This window comes from Plecotus auritus, assembly GCF_963455305.1.
Source record: "Plecotus auritus genome assembly, chromosome: 7".
Taxonomy (NCBI): domain Eukaryota; kingdom Metazoa; phylum Chordata; class Mammalia; order Chiroptera; family Vespertilionidae; genus Plecotus; species Plecotus auritus.
The window spans coordinates 132,720,299-132,739,803 of NC_137774.1; the positions used below are offsets into that span (position 1 = coordinate 132,720,299).

The following is a 19,505-nucleotide window of genomic DNA, read 5'->3' on the forward strand; positions in this document are numbered from 1 at the left end:
CAAAAAAAGTAATACTTAAGAATTAAGAAGGTTTATTTAATGGGTTTTATGGATTAGGAACTATGGCAAGGACAAAGATGAACTGATTTAATTCTCAGGGCAACTTCATGAGGTGGGTGGCAATATTCTTTCTTTAAATTATTTTATTTTTCAATTATAGCTAGCATTCGATATTATTTTATACTAGAGGCCCGATGCACGAAATTTGTGCAAGGGGCTTGGCCCTCGCAGCCACGGCTTCGTCCGGAAGGACGTCTGGAAGGTCATCCGGTTGTCCAGTCTAATTAGTTTCAGATATACAGGGTGGCAGTAGTATTTCATAGTATGAGAAGGGACATTGAGGCTCAGGAAGGTGTGTAACTTGCCCAAGTTAGTGGTGGAGTTAGGGTTGGAAGTGAGCTGTTTATTCTTGCTGATAATTTGTGGCTTTCAGTTTGATTGCCTTTAGGGTTGGGAGGAAGCCACTGGCCCTCAGGTCTGTACAGAAACAACAGATGCAGTGTTCTTGGATGCCCAGAGGCATGTTTCAGAAGCAACACCCTTAGCAGGCCCGCCCAGCCCCTTCACCCCATGGTGTGGAATCTGTGTGTGATGTATGTTTTCTTCTTCCAAAACTGGGATGGAGTTTGGAACAGCAAATATTTAATCAGAGTAAATTCCCCTTGCTAAATCCTGCCAGCTTGTTCAACTCGAGGTTCTTTGCCTAAAAGTTCTCACTACTTACTGAAAGCTAAATGACTGAGTCACCCACAGAGCATAAAGCAGGCCTTAGTATTTGGAGCAAGGGGTTGTTTACCTACTTTTATTTTGGATGAAATATGCCATGCCACATACTCACCCTTTGATGAGCCTAAGGGCCTCTGGGAATCAACACGGGAGGGCATTTGTGGGGGATGATTGAATAGGAGCTCATGCCTCCTGGCATTAGCATGCTTCTTAAAATGGATTTTAGAAGAAGGAGAGAAGTTGGTTTGAGGCAGGAGGTGGATAAGAGCTAGAGGTGAAAGATGGGCTGGTGTAGATGAAAGTGTTGCAGGTGGTTGAGGTGTGTGTGAGAAATTAGCTTTGCTGAGAGAGTGGAAGAGAGAAGGGAGGGAACAAAAGATTTGAATGAATACTATACAGCAATAAATCCTGTACAAATAAAACAATTAGTCATTGTTTATCTGAAATTTAAATTTAACTAGACATTCTGGCAACCCTCCATGTGTGCTACTTTGTTTGATAGCCTGGTCAAAAATACAGTAGTGTCTTTTTATGCATTTACATCTTGCCCTGATATAAAAAAAAAAATGCTGACTACAAAACGTTTGACATTTCTTTATGAAATCTTTTCATGCATTTTTGCCTGAGGCAGTAGTTTTGAAAAATATGTTTTGTTTAGGAAAAAATGGGTTTGAGATTCAGGTATAGTCGTGGCTGCAGGCCTTTTCTGAGGTGAGAGAATCCATAGGCAGGAAGATGAACTCAAAAAGTTTAGTCTTCCTTTTGTTTGTGGAAATCTTAATAGCCTCAGTTATTAGTGTTTCTTTAAGATCTAAATTACCATGCTTCAATTTTATCTCCAGCTTGTGTCATTTTTTTTTCCTCTTTGTCATCTTTTGTCTTGTGAATTACAGCTATACTGTGTTTTCAACTTTTTTTTTTCTGTTCTGAAGAGTGTTCAGCTTTGATGTTGATAAATAAGTTCTTAAATCACTGACTAAATCCTCAATGTTCAATGTTCATAGAAATGTACTTCTTGTTCTCGTTATATAAGATTTCAGTTCTGATAATATGAATAGGTTTTACTTTGAAACCTTCTAATGGGGCTAGAATAAACCATTGCCAACATTCATCAGAAGATGAATATGCATAACTAGCTCCAGTGGATCAAGAAAAAACTTAACAGCCAATTCACAAAGAAAAATACAGATGGCCATGAATTTATGAAAAGAAGTGAACCTTACTAGTAATGAGGAAAATGGACATTGAGACCGGATAGTGTTTTTTACCTTTATTTTATTTTGTTTTTTAAAAATATATTTTTATTGATTTCAGAGAGCAAGGGAGAGGGAGAGAGATATAGAAACATCAATGATGAGAGAGAATCAGCCGCCCCCTGCATGCCACGCCCCCTACTGGGGACCGAGCCCGAAACCTGAGCATGTGCCCCTGACCAGAATCAAACCCGGGACCCTTCAGTCTGCAGGCTGATGCTCTATCCACTGAGCCAAACCAGCTAGGGCTGTTTTTTGCCTTTAAATCGGGTGTTCAGGTTGGGAACCTGAGCAGGCTCAGGTAGTTCTGGTGGGATATAAACTGGTGCAGCCTTTGAAAGTGTGATTTGACTTTATCTCTTCAAATTTTAAAATGTAGATACTACTTGACTCACTGATTCCATTTGTGGATCTGGAGTCTATTCTACATAAATAATGGCACATGTGCCATGAGTCATGCACAGCAGTGTTACTGAATCAGCGTTTGTAATAGGAAAACAAGAGCCCTCCCTAGCACGATCAGTGGACCTCCACAGCTTATTGTTAGTTAGGAAAAAAATGTTACAGAATAATATATATACTCTTTTACTTATTAATAAAGCTGTGTGTGCGTGAGAGAGAAAGAGAAAGAGAGAGAGAGAAATGTATATGTCGCTATACATGTATGTATGTGCTATGTATAAGTATGGGGTGTGTATACATACATATATACACACACATTTATGTATGTAAACTAATAAAAATATTCACCTAATTGTTAACTCTCCCGAGGAGAGGACATTTTGGGGTGGGAATGAAAGAAGTCTCTCACTTTTTATGCAATACATTTATGCATTTCAAGAAAAATATATCTATGTATTACAAGTGTAATTTTTAAAAATTCTGATGCTGGATTTCCACATTCATTTGGGGTAAGTACAGGCTGAGTGGTACATCATGAGCACTGGATATTTTAAAAAAGACTCAGAGGAAACTAAGAAAAAGCCTTCGGAAGAGGGCCTTCTTCCCAGTGTTTGTGCATTCCACATTGGACTTGGACGTGTAGCTGAAGGAGCACTTCACAACAGCCCCTTTACCCCGTTCTAACAGATGATGTTTTCTCTTTTTCCTCAGATTCCTTTTTACGAAGACATTTGTAAAGGCATTAAAGCTGGTGACACCTGTGAGAAGCTGGTGGGGTATTCTGCGGTGTATAGAGTCTGCTTTGGAATGGCCTGTTTCTTCTTCATCTTCTGCCTCCTGACCTTAAATATCAACAACAGCAAAAGCTGCAGAGCCTACATTCACAATGGGCAAGTCTCCAGAATTCGCTTCCCTGGTCTTCTATTCAGAACGTAATCTAGGACCACTTGTAATCATTGGGCCTCTGACTGCTCTCCCTCCTGCTTAAATTGCTGACCCTGCTTTTAGGGAAGGTGGGACCTAATACTTGTCACCGCACAGTGGCCGAAGAGCTAGAATCCTGTTTGTAACACTGGTACCATAATGAGAAAGGCAGTGGAGACAAGAGTTAATTTCTTACACCAAGACCTTTCCCCGGGTCACTTCCACGCCAGCAACAAAATGGTGCTTTGCACAATCAGAGGCCCCGCTGAGTCTGTCTAGTGTTGGGAAAAGGCAGTCTCCAGTCACTTAATTACTTCCCCTCGATTTGGAGAGAACAGTGCCAATGGCAGAACCATGGCTGGACATGCTTACCTTCTAGGAGGTCTTTTGTCCTTCATTGAATATCATTTAAATACATTTCCTCTTTTTTTTTTTTTTTTTTTCTTTCTAGCTTTTGGTTCTTCAAGCTCCTGCTTCTGGGGGCCATGTGCTCAGGCGCTTTCTTCATTCCAGACCAGGAGACCTTCCTGAATGGTATAAATGCGTTTCTGTTCATTTCGTTTTTACCCATTTTGTAAAATTGTCAAGAGCACAGTCCAGGGTGCCTTTGATATTTTGAATTACTGACTTTCTTGTGGCTTAAAAAAAAAAAAAATCCTGACCTGCCCACACTTCATCCGCTCTCCCTATTCCCCTCCGTTCCCCTCCTCCTTGTCCCTTCCCACTCCCTCCCTTCCTGGCAGGCTGTGGGAGGACCTTTAGTTACTCAGCAGGCTGAAGAATTAAAATGATGATTGTAAGGTTATTGGCATGAAGGGAAAATGAAGCACTTAAAATTTGTGAAAATCAGTTTAGTAAGTCAGCCTGACACTGCCAGCCATGCTTGACCTTGTTCTTTCTGAGGGTGGCTCGGAAAAGCCAGGGCTCCGAGCACAGGCTTCTTAGCGCTTTAAACCTGCTGCAGCTAAAATGGGATGAGAGAGGCATCCCCAGTCCATTTCTAAACTTACCTTACGTGAAGCTGCGTAACACTGGATTGTGTTCCTTATTGGTGGAACATACCAAAAGTAATTTAATACGAAGCCTTTCATCATAGCCCTTCTTCATATGAGTTAGGGAGGAAAAAGGTCTGAATTTCAGTGGTTCGAGCACTGTTCAATCCACATGAATTCACTTTCCTAATTAAGATGGTGAAAGTATTCACCTTGTGTCAGGCCATGAGGAACAGCTACAGACCCTCAAAGAGTCACGTATGAAGAAGGTCCAGCTTTTTCAAGATCACACTAATTTTATGTACTCCTTAAGGAAGTTTTGTCTTTACCTAAGATGCTTGTTAGCTGGTTTTCTCTTTCCTACAGATGTCCTTTTATGTGTTAGAGTAATATCTGTAGAACGGGAAGGGACCTAGCATCCTCTAGTCCAGCTCAGTCATTTGTATAGACAGGCTGTAACCCAGGGATGTGAGATGGCTCATCCATTGTTAGGGCTTCTTTGTGACAGAGCCTGAAGTAGAATCTGAGTCCTTGGTCCCTAAGTCTGAGTCTCATTTCCTTACTAGACCCTGGTGCCTCCCTATCCAATAAAATTAGAACCCTTGGTTTTTCTGGCAATGTGTGTTTTTACTTTTAAGTTGTGGGCCATGTTGACTTTATGAATTACTATGTCTGTTAGAATATCTGGCAGTTGTAGCATGGAGGTTAAGCTTGGATGTACCAGAGCCAGACTGTCTGTGTTCACATCCGTTGACACCCATTACTGGCTAAGGGACTTTGTCAACTTAGGTAGACTCAGTTTTTCTCATCTGTAAAGTGGCCGAATAATACTACGCTTGTGTGGGAATTAAATGTGTTGCAGGTACAGTGAGCATGTAGTAAAAATGGACTGTAGTCATTACCCTCTTTTGAGTGAACACTTGGAACAGTCGTGTCACCTCCTTTTGGGTGGCCTTCTTTTGCAGCCTGGCGCTATGTGGGAGCCATCGGAGCCTTCCTCTTTATAGGCATCCAGCTCATCCTGCTCGTGGAGTTTGCACATAAATGGAACAAGAACTGGTATGTGCCTTTATGGGAAGCTTCCAAGTAAACTCACTCACTGACTCAGACTCTGCCCACAGTACAGCGCTGACAAAGGCTCTCTCTGAGTTTACTGGCAGGGATCAGAGCCTGCCTACCACAGGGACAGTTTTTGCCGGCATTCTCCCTTCTCTCTTGCTCTTTGGATTTGTTCAATTACTTCTCCCCCATACGACTTGTCAATTCTTTCTGCCTTTCCTCCTCCTGCTTCATCTCTTTTCACCTTTTGGCTCTTTTTCCCTGCCCTCCCTCATTTGGGCTCTAAGTCAACCAACAGTGTGACTTGGCCACACTCAACCCCACTGGTGGCACCTTCTGGCCCCAGTTCTGTGGTTGTGTTGAAAACTTGGGCAGGCTTCATCTTGGGCTTCCAACCTTAGGAGAGAAAAAAAATAATACTTTGGAGCTAGAGGTTCCCTTTCTGCAAAGCTGTGATGGAATAGGTCTCTCCTTTAAAAAAGTGTGTGTTTGTTCACTACTGCGTAAGAGTAGAAGGACACCTTTGTTAGGAAGATGTGTTGTGCTACCTTAGAAAGCCATCCTGCATTTGAAAAACACAGGCTCTTTCTTTGTGCCTTGAAAGTGGAATTCATATTTCAGGATAAGTGGGAAATGCCAGGCTATTAATAACTGGTTTTGACTCTGGACAAAGCACTTAGACTCTGTCTTACTTTACTTACAAAATATGAATGATAATGACTGCCTTTTGTACCCAGTAAGGCTTTTGTTATTTTGTTGATTTTGTAGGCATCAGATTACTTTATACTTTTTTGGGGGGGTGGGTATTAGAAAGTTTTATATGAATGTGAATTTTATTTCGGACAAAACAAAATATACTGTCTAAATTCTCTCAAAATACTTTTCATTCTGAATATAGTTCTCAGGTTAGAAGTATTCATTGCCGTTTATTTTGCTATTTTTTAAAGATCAAATCATGAGATGCATGAGTGAAAAGATAGCATTAATCATTTAATTATTTTTAAGGCATGGCTACTTTTTAAAATTTTTATTTACTGATTTTAGAGACAGAAAAAAAAACATTAACTTGTTGTTCCACTTATTTATGCATTCATTGGTTGATTCTTTTCTTAAAAATATATTTTATTGATTTTTTACAGAGAGGAAGGGAAAGGGATAGAGAGTTAGACACATCAATGAGAGAGAAACATCTATCAGCTGCCTCCTGCATACCTCCTACTGGGGATGTGCCCACAACCAAGGTACATGCCCTTGACCGGAATCGAACCTGGGACCTTTCAGTCCGCAGGCCGACACTCTATCCACTGAACCAAACTGGTTAGGGCTCATTGGTTGATTCTTGTATGTTCCCTGACCGGGGATCAAACCCACAACCTTGGCATATCGGGATAACACTCTAACCAATTGAGCTGCCCGGCCAGGGCAATCATTTTATTATTTTGGAAATATTGGCGTATGTATCCAAATGCTTATGGCCAGTTTCTGAAATGTTGACAGTACATCGAATAGCCATACAAGTAGTAATACAGATATGTTTTGGTATTTTTCAAGTCTTAATCTCTAAGATAAGAAAGATTTCTAGTTCTGAGAAGTGCTCATATGTAAGTTTGTGCATGCTTTCCTGCTTTTTATAAAAAAATATTTTTCATTGATCTCAGAGAGGAAGGGAGAGAGAGATAGAAACATCAAAGATGAGACTCACTGATAGGCTGCCTCCTGCATGTCCCCCACTGGAGATCGAGCCTGCAACCCGGGCATGTGCCCTTGACTGGAATCGAACCCAGGACCCTTCAGTCCGCAGGCCGACGCTCTATCCACTGAGCCAAACCAGCTAGGGCATGCTGTCCTGCTTTTTGAGTCATCCCTGAAACCTAGTAGTTTATGTTTGAGGTATCTACTCCATCTTATTTTGAGGCAGCAAAGTTTTCCTAAAGATAAGTCAAATGGGTGACTATTGTTTTATTTGACCCTAATTTTCTCAACTGTGACAATAAATTGAAAATGCATTGTAATTGATTACACATCACTCTTTCTATGATAAGTCTTACTGTACTTTCACTCTGAATTTCTTATTAGAATGTGTCATTCAAAAGTTCTCCTAAAATTTCCCAAATATTCTTCAAATAAAGAACTTCCTGATAAAATATTAACATCTTTGATACTGAGTACCTGATTTGCCCACTAAATACCATGTTCTCTTGAGAATTCTTGTGCTTCTTCACTCTGATTTTAATGTTTTGATTGAGGCTGAAGCCATTTTCTGGGACTGGTTATTGATGCCAACTTTTAACAGGCTTTTTGGAAGAGCTTTGTTGCTTTAAAAACTTTCCAGAAACCACTCAATAAGAATGGCTTAAAAGCTTCGCAACAATGATGTTGCTATTGTCCCGGCTTTGAGGCCAATATCTCAACAAAACCCCTTTGTCAACATATTTATAGTTGGTTGGATGGTTTGCCTAAAATTAGGATTAAGCTAGGAAGCTCACTAATATTTTTATTTTTATGTAAATTGATTTGCATAAAAATAGAGTTTTTCTAGAGTTTTTGCTGTGTTTTTAAACAGTCTCTTGCTTACAAGGTTAGTCTAGAAAATAGACTACTCATATCACTCTTCATGGAACAATTAAAGTACTTTTCCCTTCTTTTCCTTTTTGTAAAGATGTTGAGAAGGAGAAGGCCACGCAGCGGTGGGAGAGAAAGGTTATGGCCTGGAAACCAGGAGGGTGCGGATTGTAAAGCCCCTCACTCCCTGGCTTGCTGTTTCACTGTAGGCAGGTCTCTTGGCCTCTATGACCTTAGTTTTCACACTTGTAAAATGATGTGTTTGGATTAGATGTTTAGTGTGTTTTTGTTCTTTTGTTAAAAGACAAACTGAGGCATATTAAAAACGTTTTAGGGTTTATTTGAGCAGAAAATTGATTTGAATTGGCTAACATCCAAGCTAGCAGATAAAAAGGAGCTCCAAGGAGCTGTACAGAATGAGACCATTATAAGCAGAAGGGAGCAGGAACAAGGAAGTTATAAAAGGGAAAGTGGCTGGTTACTGTAGGGCTTCTCTCCTTTGGGGGATGGCAGGGGTCTCTCAGGCAGATTCCCTAATAGTGGGAATCAGGTGCTTCCTGATTGGCTGGTTTAAGATCCTTATTTCTGGGAAAGCCAAACTGCCATTAGGCTGTCTTGGTTTGGTGTCTTAGCATAAAGCACTTCATTTGGGGCCTGTTGTCTTGTTTTTAATAATGCCTAGCTGAAATTTTGTGGATAGAAGGGTCAATTCTGTATCAAAACTGAAATAAAAAGTAGATGGTATATTCAGGTATTTCTAACGAAGACCCATTTTCTATCTTTTTAATTTTTGTTGTTTAGTTTACTGACCCAACCCTGACCCCAAGCCTGAGCCCAGTTAACTGTCCCACCTGGAACCTGCTTGCGGCTGTGACCATGCGCTCTGCTCTGCTGCCTGGTCCTGCTCTAATCTCAAGTGCTTCTCATTTAGCATTTATTCACAATGGACTATGGCTGTGGCAGCATCAACACTGTAAAGATAAGTCACTGCACTCATTAGAGGTGTCTGTGAAAACAAGATGTCATCAGGGGGACCAACTGAATCTGGAGCCACATCATGCTGCTAACATTGCTGCAGAGTTATTTTTAGCATCGACAGTCCTTACACCAAGTGCCTGCTATTTGCCAGCCCCTCCACAGTAGAACAGCAATGAACAGCAATGAGCGTTTATAAGCACTCCCTTTTCTTTGTTCTGAACAATTTCTCTAGCTTGTTAAACCACCACTAATGTCTCCCATCCCTTTATTAGTAGTTGTAAACTAGAAAGCACATGTACATGTCCTGCTCTGTGGATCTTACATTCCTCTAGGGGGCGGGGGGAGGAGAGATAATCAACTTGATTAATCAAGCAAATAAGTAATAGGTTCAATGGTGAAAAGTGCTCTGGAGAAAAAGAAAGCCGGTGTGGGAGCTGGGGAGAGCGGGGCAGGGGAAGGCTTCCTGATGAGGTGTGAGGGCGATGAGGGAAGTGGGGAGAGCCTGAGGCAGGGCTGCTGGGCCCTTGCTGTGCTTGTTTAAGGAGTGTCCACTGTGGCTGGACTCCAGTGGTGAGGGAAGGGTGTAAGAGATGAAGTCGCAGTTGGCACTAGGCCAGATCATGTAGGGCTTCTGGGGCCACTGTATGAAATGGAAGGGGACTGCCCCTGGCCGGGTGGCTCAGTTGGTTGTAGTGTTATCCTGTACACGGAAAGGTGGTGGGTTCCATCCCCAGTCAGGGAGTGTACAGGAGGCAACTGATTGATGTGTCTCTCTCACATCAGTGTTTCTCTCTAAAATCAATAAAAGCATATCCTCCAATGAGGATAAAAAACAAAATAGGAGGGCACTGGAGGGACATAATCTAATGTAATCTAAAGATTTGAGGGAGTTGGAGGTGCAAGTAAGGAGGCCAGTGGGAGATAATCCAGGTGAGAGCTGAGGTAGCTTGGAGCCAGCTGTTAGCAGCAGTCAGATTCTGACATTCTGAGGTTGAAACCAGTAGAATTTGCTGCTGCTGGTGGCATGGCGGTAGGGGAGTGAGAGCAGCAGGGAGAGAGATAGAGCCACTGCAGTTCTTTTCTTTAACGCCTCCCATCACCACCACCCCCCCCCCCCCCACACACACACGGGGTAGAATGGAATTGAAAATAAACAAATGGGACTACATCAATTTCTGAGGTTGGCAATATCAAATAAGAGCAGGTTTAGGTGGGGAGGTCTGAACATTGAGAAGTTACTCTGGACCTGTTAAGTTGGGCATGCTGATTAGACTTCCAAGCGAGGACGCAGAACAGTTGGATATTATGAGCCTGGAGTTGAGAGGAGAGGTTAGGGTTGAAGATTAAACTGGAAATATAAGCATAAATTAACTGTAAGGAAGTTCTTCATATATTAATAATATAATCCAAAAGGCTAGTGAAGAAATACTTGGGCCCCACCCACACACTGGTCAGCAGTGCTGACCTTTTTCTACATAATTCATTCTCTCCGTGTGTCATTCATTACTATTTGGCTCTTAGATTTTTTTCTTTTCCCCCCTTATTCTGGAGTCTCGTTTTTCTCTTCCTTTCCTTTGCGTGCCTTTTATGTTAGAATACTTTTGTGGTCATTGGAGTGCCTGGCTCCGTTTCTGGAATATAATGGTCATTGTCATTTTGGCCTTTCCCTCCCTATTTTCTTTGTCTCTGGCTGCGGTAAGTTTTTCGTCATTAAAATATTTTAGCTGGGTTGCTTGAACACTTTCCAGTTTTGCAAAACCAGTAAGCAAGTTGCTTTCTCTGAAGGTTTGTGAGAATGTGGTTACAAAGGGCAGTGTAATCAGAAGGCAGCTGACAGTACTCAAGCCATTCTTCTTGTTGCTCTGTCCTCTTCATTTAGCGTTTATAAGCACTCCCTTTTCTTTGTTCTGAACAATTTCCCTAGCTTGTTAAACCACCACTAATGTCTCCCATCCCTTTATTAATAGTTGTAAACTAGAAAGCATATTAATCACCTCCTTTAGATTCTTCACTGTACATCCCCTTAAAATGTTTACTCTCCCCCTGGCTGATTTTATTCTCCCCTTTTGTTTAGTGTCATATTTCCCCTTAATTGCACTTGGCATTGCTTTGGAGAAGCAGAACTATTACAGAGTCTGCCTTTCAGAGCGCGATAACAGAGCTGAGGTCTTTCTCTGAGAGAAGTTAATTCGCTTCTCTCCCTGAAGACTAGATGGGCTTCAGCAGGAGCTGCTGGCAGCGCTGGAGTGAGCTCCATGGCACCTCCAGACTCTGGGTTTATAGGGGCGACGGGAAGTGAGCTCCGGCAAAGAGCCACTTTGTAATAATACTGCCAAAACCTGTCCCAGGGTAATTCACGTTCAGAAAGCCTGTGGATAGTCATTATATAATGATGAATACATTTGAGTCAAAACCAGAATTCTTTCAGTATTTAGAACACATTCTAAGCTTGAACCATGAAGTTTTTGCGTATTTACCTGTACCTTCTTGCTTTGATGTGGCATAATCATTGGCAGAATGATAGGTCTCCTGGAGAACTCAGTTCTGATGGGCTGGGGCTGGACAGCATCAGTTAATGGTACTAGTAAATGTCCGGTCAGTAGTGGCCTTTACTGACTTGTCTTCTCTCCTGTCCTGCTCACCCACTTCCTGGACAAATAGGACTGCAGGCACAGCTCACAACAAGCTGTGGTACGCCTCTCTGGCCCTGGTGACCCTCATCATGTATTCCATCGCCGCTGGAGGCTTGATTTTGATGGCAGTGTTTTACACACAGAAAGATGGTTGCATGGAAAACAAAATTCTCCTGGGAGTAAACGGAGGCCTGTGTGTGCTGATTTCACTGGTCGCCATCTCACCCTGTGTCCAAAATCGTAAGCACAATTTTTTCCATTCTTCCTTATTTATAGTATAAGTATCTTTTAGCAAACCCAATAATAATAATAATAATTTGAAAAACATCATTCCTTAACTTACCGTGCATGGATCAGCAATAGGAAAGGTGGGACTCCAGTCTCCTCTTCATGCCCCACATTTGGGCTGAATGTGACCGTCAAGCATGGCTCATGTCAAGAAAGATCTAAACATAATGAATCCAGCACCAAAAAAATTAAGATACCTAGGAATAAACTTAACTAAGGAGGTAAAAGACCTATATGCGGAAAACTACAGGACACTGAAAAAAGAGATAGAGGAAGATGTAAACTGCTGGAAAAACATACCACGTTCATGGTTGGGAGAATCAACATCATTAAAATGTCCATACTACCCAAAGCAATCTATAGATTCAATGCACTCCCCATTGAAATACCAATGGCATATTTCACAGACCTAGAAAGAACTCTCCAAAAATTCATCTGGAATAAAAAAAGACCCCGAATAGCCACAGCAATCCTGAGAAAGAAGAATAAAGTAGGTGGGATCTCAATACCATATTTCAAGCTGTATTACAAAGCCACTGTTCTCAAAACTGCCTGGTACTGGCACAAGAACAGACATATAGATCAATGGAATAGAATAGAGAACCCAGAAATTGACCCAAATCACTATGCTCAATTAATATTTACAAAGGAGGCATGAACATACAATGGAGTCAAGACAGTCTCTTCAATAAATGGTGTTGGGAAAATTGGACAGATAACATGCAAAAAAATGAAACTAGACCACCAACTTACACCATACTCAAAAATAAACTCAAAATGGATCAAGGACTTAAACATACGACGAGAAACCATAAAAATACTAGAGGAATCCACAGGCAGAAAAATCTCTGACATATGCCGAAGCACTTTCTTCACCGATACCACTCCTAGGGCAATGGAAACTAAAGAGAAAATAAACAAATGGGACTACATCAAAATAAAAAGCTTTTGCACAACAAAGGAGACCATCAATAAAACAACAAGAAAGCCCACTGCATGGGAGAACATATTTGCCAATGTCATCACTGATAAGGGTTTAATCTCCAACATTTACAGGGAACTCATGCAGCTTAACAAGAAGAAGATAAACAACCCAATCAAAAAATGGGCAACAGATCTAAATAGACACTTTACGAAAGAAGACAGAAGGAAGGCCAAGAGACATAGGAAAACCTGCTCAAAGTCACTAATCATCAGAGAGATGCAAATCAAAACAACAATGCGATACCATCTCACACCTGTCAGAATGGCTATTATCAACAACTCAACAAATGACAAGTGCTGGCGAGGATGTGGAGAAAAAGGAACCCTCGTGCACTGCTGGTGGTAATGCAGACTGGTGCAGCCACTGTGGAGAACAGTATGGAGTTTTCTCAAAAAACTAAAAATGGAACTCCCATTTGACCCAGTCATCCCATTTCTAGGAATATATCCCAAGAAACTAGAAACACGAATCAGAAAGGATATATGCACCCCTATGTTCATAGCAGCACAATTCACCATAGCTAAGATTTGGAAACAGCCTAAGTGCCCATCAGCGGATGAGTGGATTAAAAAACTGTGGTACATCTACACAATGGAATACTACACTGCAGTAAAAAAGAAGGAATTCTTACCATTTGAAACAGCATGGATGGAACTGGAGAGCATTATGCTAAGTGAAATAAGCCAGTCAGAGAAAGATAACTATCACATGATCTCACTCATTTGTGGAATATAATGAACAACATAAACTGATGAACAAAAATAGATCCAGAGACAGAGAAACATCAATCAGAACTCAAACCTCAGGGAAGGTAGGGGAGGGTGGGGGTAAGGAGGAGAAGATCAACCAAAGGACTTATATGCATGCATGTAAGCCTAATCAATGGACACAGACAACAGGAGGGTGGGGGCATGAATGGGAGGTGGAGGATAATGGGGGAATAAGGACACATATGTAATACCTTAATCAATAAAGGAATTTTTTAAAAAATAAACATAATCCAATGAAATAGTAGAGAGATTTTACCATTATTAAATAATGTACCACAAGGAGCCTTTAAATGGAAATGCCCTTGTTGTATAATGAGCTCTTTACTATATTCTCTGTGTAAAACTTGAATGAGAAGCCTCTGGAAGGAGCTGTTTCTGGGCTCATCTTTCTCTCAAGGCCAGGCACCAGGGACTGTGTGGTTAGGAAGCAGGAAATCTGATCTCCGCTTAGCTAGCGGCTGGCCTCATGAGCTGTCTTCATCAGACTCAAGTCCTTTCTCAGCAGAGCCAACAGAAACCTGTGAGCCTGACCTTGCTCATGGTTGTTTCAAAGCAAAAAGGAAGAGACATGGAATTTGAAAGTACTTTAGAAAGTATAGGCATCAATTGTCTTTTGTAAATGACTTCTGGTATCTTTTTTTAAATAACATTTTTATTGATTTTTCAGAGAGGTAGGGAGAGGAAGAGAGAGATAGAAACATCAATGATGAGAGAGAACCCTTGATCGGCCACCTCCTGCACACCCCCCATCGGGGATCAAGCCCGCAACCCAGGCATGTGCTCTTGACCGGAATCAAACGCAGGACCATTCAGTCCACAGGCCGATGCTCTATCCACTGAGCCAAAGTTAGGGCAACTTCTGATATCTTAAGCCAGTGTGCTGTCTTTGGTTATAGATAGAATTGTCCTTGGTTTCAAGTTTCCTGTAGGTGTCTTACTCTACAGGTGATAAAAAAAATCACATGGCATTTAGGTTTCTAGATAGGAAAAGGAAAAAATGGCCAATAAATTTATAGCCCCTTGAAACCTTTCTAAAATGGTGAGTTAAAAGGAGCTGGTGTTGAATAATATAAAAGCTTTTCTGTACTAAAAATTTCAAGTCCAGAGATAAACCAAGATGGTGGCATAGGTAAACACCTGAAATTGCTGCCTCGCACAACCACTTTAAAACTACAACTAAAAGACAAAACGGACACATCATCCAGATCCACAGAAAGGCTGGCTGTGTGGAAATTCTACAACTAGAAGGAAAGAGAAAAGCACACTGAGACTCAGAGGAGGTGTGGAAGTAAAGTACAGAGGTACAGAGGCGAGCGTCGGAAAGGGCTGGCAACTGAGGACGTGGTTGTCTTTTGCAATCGAGAGGGAGACACAAGCTCCCGACTGCTCTGAACTCCAGTTCTGGGTGAGACTCTGGGGACCCAGACTCATACAGGGAGAAACTGGACTGTCTGGCTTCGGCGGAACTCTAAGAGGCTTTCTCTCAGAGGTGCTTGCAGCGATTACCACGGGACACTGAGACCTTGGGCCTCTTAGGGCAGGGCTGATGGTCAGCCATTGCTGTTTGCTCCGCCCTATTCATTCCCTGAGACCCCTCCCCACCCAAGCTGTGCGCAGAGGCTTTTGCATATGAATGACCTGACCCTTTGCAATCTAAAATTACCTAACAAACTGCAGCTGGGTCAGAGAGACCCAGAACATCCAATAAAAGGGCCAAGGCCCCACAGCAGCTTGCATTGCTTCACAGCTGGGCCTCATCTGGGCACCTCCAAACCCCAAACAAAGAAGAGGAACATGCAGATCTCTCTGTACCTCCTGCTGGGTGGCCTCAGGCAGAGGCTAAATTAGTACCTCTTTAGAAATCCAAGAGCCAGTGTACCCAGTGGTCAGAATGGGACCATCCAGATTACAACTCCTCAGATCCATAAGGGACACACTCAGGGGGCAGACTCAGTGAGCACCAAAGCCCCACTGAAGCAAGTCTTGCCCTATAAGGGTGTCTCCAGCACAGAAGTTCTCCCATCATAGACAAAACTGATCCTCACAGCCAATTGGGCTAGAAGTCAATTCCTCCCAGTGATACCAACAACAATCAAGGCTTAACTACAATAAGACTGTGCACACAGCCCACAAAGAAGTGCACCAAAAGTGTCCACCTCAGGTAACTGGGGAGGCTGAGCCACTGGGCCCTATAGGACACCTAGCACACAAAGCCACTTTATCAACACAGGGAAGCAGCCAAAATGCAGAGACAAAGACACAGGTCACAAATGACAGAAATGGAGGAAAGCAAACTACTGGATATAGAGTTCAAAATCACGGTTATAAGGTTTTTCAAGAATTTTCTAGAAACCACTGATAAATTTAGTGAGACCCTCGAGGATATGAAAAAGGACCAACTAGAAATTAAGCATACACTGACTGAAATAAAGAATAATATAGAGATCTAACAGCAGACTAGAGAATCGCAAGAATCAAGTCAAAGATTTGAAATACAAAGAAGCAAAAAACACTCAACCAGAAAAGCAAAAAGAATCCAAAAATATGAAGATAGTGTAAGGAGCCTCTGGGACAACTTCAAGGGTACCAACATTCGAATTATGGGGGTGCCAGAAGAAGAGAGAGAGCAAGAAACTGAAAACTTATTTGAAGAAATAATGACAGAAAACTTCCCCTACCTGGTGAAAGAAATAGACTTACAAGTCCAGGAAGCGCAGAGAACCCCAAACAAGAGGAATCCAAAGAGGACCACACCAAGACACATCATAATTAAAATGTCAAGGGCAAAAGACAAAGAGAGAATCTTGAAAGCAGCAAGAGAAAAACAGTTAGTTACCTACAAGGGAGTACCCAAAAGATTGTCAGCTGATTTCTCAACAGAAACTATGCAGGCCAGACGGGAGGGGCAAGAAATATACAAAGTGATGAATAGCAAGAACCTACAACCAAGATTATTCTCCCCAGCAAAGCTATCATTTAGAATTGAAGGTCAGATAAAGAGCTTCACAGACAAGAAAAAGCTAAAGGAATTCATCACCACCAAATCAGTATTATATGAAATGCTGAAGGGTATTCTCTAAGAAGAGGAAGAAGAAGAAAAAGGTAAAGATAAAAAATTATGAACAACAAAGTGACAACAAATACAAATCTATCAACAAGTGAACCTAAAAATCAAATGAATAAAAAACCTGATGAACAAAACCTGTGAATGTAATAGAATCACGGGCATGGAAAGGTAGCAGACTGACAATTCTCGGAGGGAAAAAGTTGTAGGGGGTGCGGGAAGAGATTGGACAAAGAGCTTACACCTATGGATGAGAACAGTGGGGGTGGGGGCTAAGGGCAGAGGGTGGGGTGGGAACAGGGTGGAGGGGAGCTATGGGGGGAAAAAAGAGGAACAACTGTAATAATCTGAACAATAAAGATTTACTTAAAAAATTTTTCAAGTCCATTTTTGAAATTGAGAGTATTATTCTTTCAAATCACTTTAATTGGTCAGTTAAGAATTTCCTAAAACTTTATTAGTATTCAGATTAAAATATCCTTTGGGTAAAATCCCACCTTTTGAAATAGTTATAATATTTTGAATATTTAGTTTAATGCCATTAATTGTAAAGGTAAATCTTATTCCTATGCCAAAAGAGCAGCATCATTAAAGGGTCTGTTTCTATACCTTTATTGGCCATTGTAATTTCATAAATATAATTCTGGAAACAAATTTAACCAGAGAGAAGAATGGGTAAAACTAAATGTTTTCATGCCAGCAAGTGGTTGAAAATTTCACCAAAAAAATATAAATCACTTTTACCACATCCTGGTTACTCTCAATGATATAAACACTAAGTTTAATTTAAATGCTGTAACATTAAAGCCCTCCTCCCAGTGAATGCTGAGCCCCATAACCTTACTCTTTAGCTTGACCAGCTCTGGTATGCCAAAGGTTTTTTTTCATCCATTGATGAATAAGAGCTTTTTTCCACTATCATGGGCCGTAATTGTTTGCTGTCCTTGTAGAATCAGGAGTCCATGGCCTATGAAATCTATCATTTACCTCTCTAAGCCATGTGAGTTCAGAAATAATGATGGTAAGTGTTCTTTTGAGATCTTGTGATATAAGAACTAATGTTGCCCTAGCTTGGTTGCTCAGTGGTTAGAGCATTAGCCTGCAGACTGAAGGGTCCCAGCCTCAATCCCTTGCTCCAGTCGGGGCACGTGTGGGAGGCAACCAATCAATGTGTCTCACTCACATCAATATTTCTCTCTCTGCATTTCTTCCCTCTCTTCCCCTCTCTAAAAATAAATAAATAAATAAATGGAAATAATATCCTTGGGTGAGGATTAACAATAACAAAATTAAAGAAAAAAAAAAAGGAACTTAATGTTATGAACCTCAGGGGTACCAGGCAGTATGTTTAAATACAGCTGTAGTTATAAAAATAAATAGAGAACTTGGCAGAGCTTGGCATCTCGAAAATAGCAGCTAGGCACAGTGTCTACCTCCCTCCCCCCAAAATCTTTTTAGTGTTACCTGATAAACACATTATGTACCTCTTCTTTCCTTTAAAGGCAGAGCCCAAGTTTGAGGAATCATTTTCATTTGGAGGGTGGAGAGACTCCTTTTTTTTTTTTTTTTTTTTAAAGCAGGTGCTCTATTATTGTTGAAATTTAAAACACTGTCTTAAAATCTGTCTCTTGTCATTTTCCAGGGCAGCCACACTCCGGGTTACTGCAGTCGGGTCTCATAAGCTGCTATGTCACGTATCTCACTTTCTCAGCTCTGTCCAGCAAACCTGAAGAAGTGGGTAAGTTGGCCTTGTTAGGGAGCATGTGTTTGTGGTACGAATATTTTCATTTGTGGAGGAAGCAATGTGTCTTTGTGAGCTATTGTTTAAATATGAGGGATGCAGTAAATCAAGCGGAGCCTGTGTTCCTTCAGGAGTGGTGTTGAAAGCCGAGTTGCAGATGCTGGGAGTTGAACCCGGGGTCTCATATATGCCAGGCACGAGCTCTTCCACTGAGCTACATCCCCTCGCTCGAAATAAATCAAAATAGAGAAATGATTAAGACTTTTTCAATAAACAAAGACCTTAAGGTGGGTTATGAAGATGAAAATTTCTTCTTTCTAGTCTTCCTGCTATGTAGGAGAGACATGTACAAAGGTGGACTGTTGAGTTTGCTTTTAGGCCTCATCTGCATTTCTCTGCTCTGTTTTCAAGGGATGTTTTTATTTTTCATTGTTTATTTTGTTGTTGTTGTTTTTCGTTGGGTATTAATTTACTTTTCTTCAGGTAGTCATTTCTCTGAAACAAATAGTGGAAAAAACATGCAAGTGGGAAGCAAGAAACAGGAAGAGTTTTGAGCCCAGCTGCACGTTTGCTGGTTGTGTGACCTTGAATTGCTCATCTTAAATAACACTTATTTATAGAGACAACAGAGCATGCACGAGCTTTAGAGTTGGACTGCCTGGTAGCCTGGTGCTGCTACTTAAGTAACTTGTACAAAGTTACTTACCTTTCTCCACCTAGACACCTTGCCTTTAAAATAAGAATTTTAATTTAACAAGACACTTAAATAAGATTACTATTTTATAAGGTGATTTTTAGGAATTTGGTTTTTCAAACATAGTAGGTACTATATAAGGATATGCTATTATCGTAGTTGAAATGATTATTTGAGAACTATAAAAGTATTATATTATACTAGAGGCCCGGTGCACAAAATTCATGCACTGGGGATGGGGGGGTGTCCCTCAGCCTGACCTGCGCCCTTTCGCAGTCTGGGAGCCCTCAGGGGATGTCCAACTGCTGCGGAGCTGCTCCTGCCTCCACTGCTGCGCTCGCCAGCTGTGAGCCTGGCTTCTGGCTGAGCAGCACTCCCCCTGCGGGAGAGCACTGACCACCAGGGGGCAGCTCCTGTTTTGAGCATCTGCCCCC

The 19,505-nt window shown here is 41.4% G+C and overlaps 1 protein-coding gene across 1 annotated transcript in view; it reads left to right on the forward strand.

Annotated features, from left to right (window-relative positions):
* Nucleotides 1-19,505, forward strand: part of SERINC5 (serine incorporator 5) — a 101,487-nt gene that overhangs the window by 65,710 nt on the left and 16,272 nt on the right. The window contains exons 3-7 of the mRNA XM_080680193.1: nt 3,093-3,271; nt 3,757-3,839; nt 5,263-5,356; nt 11,558-11,769; nt 18,279-18,374. Of these exons, the coding sequence (XP_080536319.1) occupies nt 3,093-3,271; nt 3,757-3,839; nt 5,263-5,356; nt 11,558-11,769; nt 18,279-18,374 (664 nt within the window). The remainder of the gene's footprint in view (nt 1-3,092; nt 3,272-3,756; nt 3,840-5,262; nt 5,357-11,557; nt 11,770-18,278; nt 18,375-19,505) is intronic.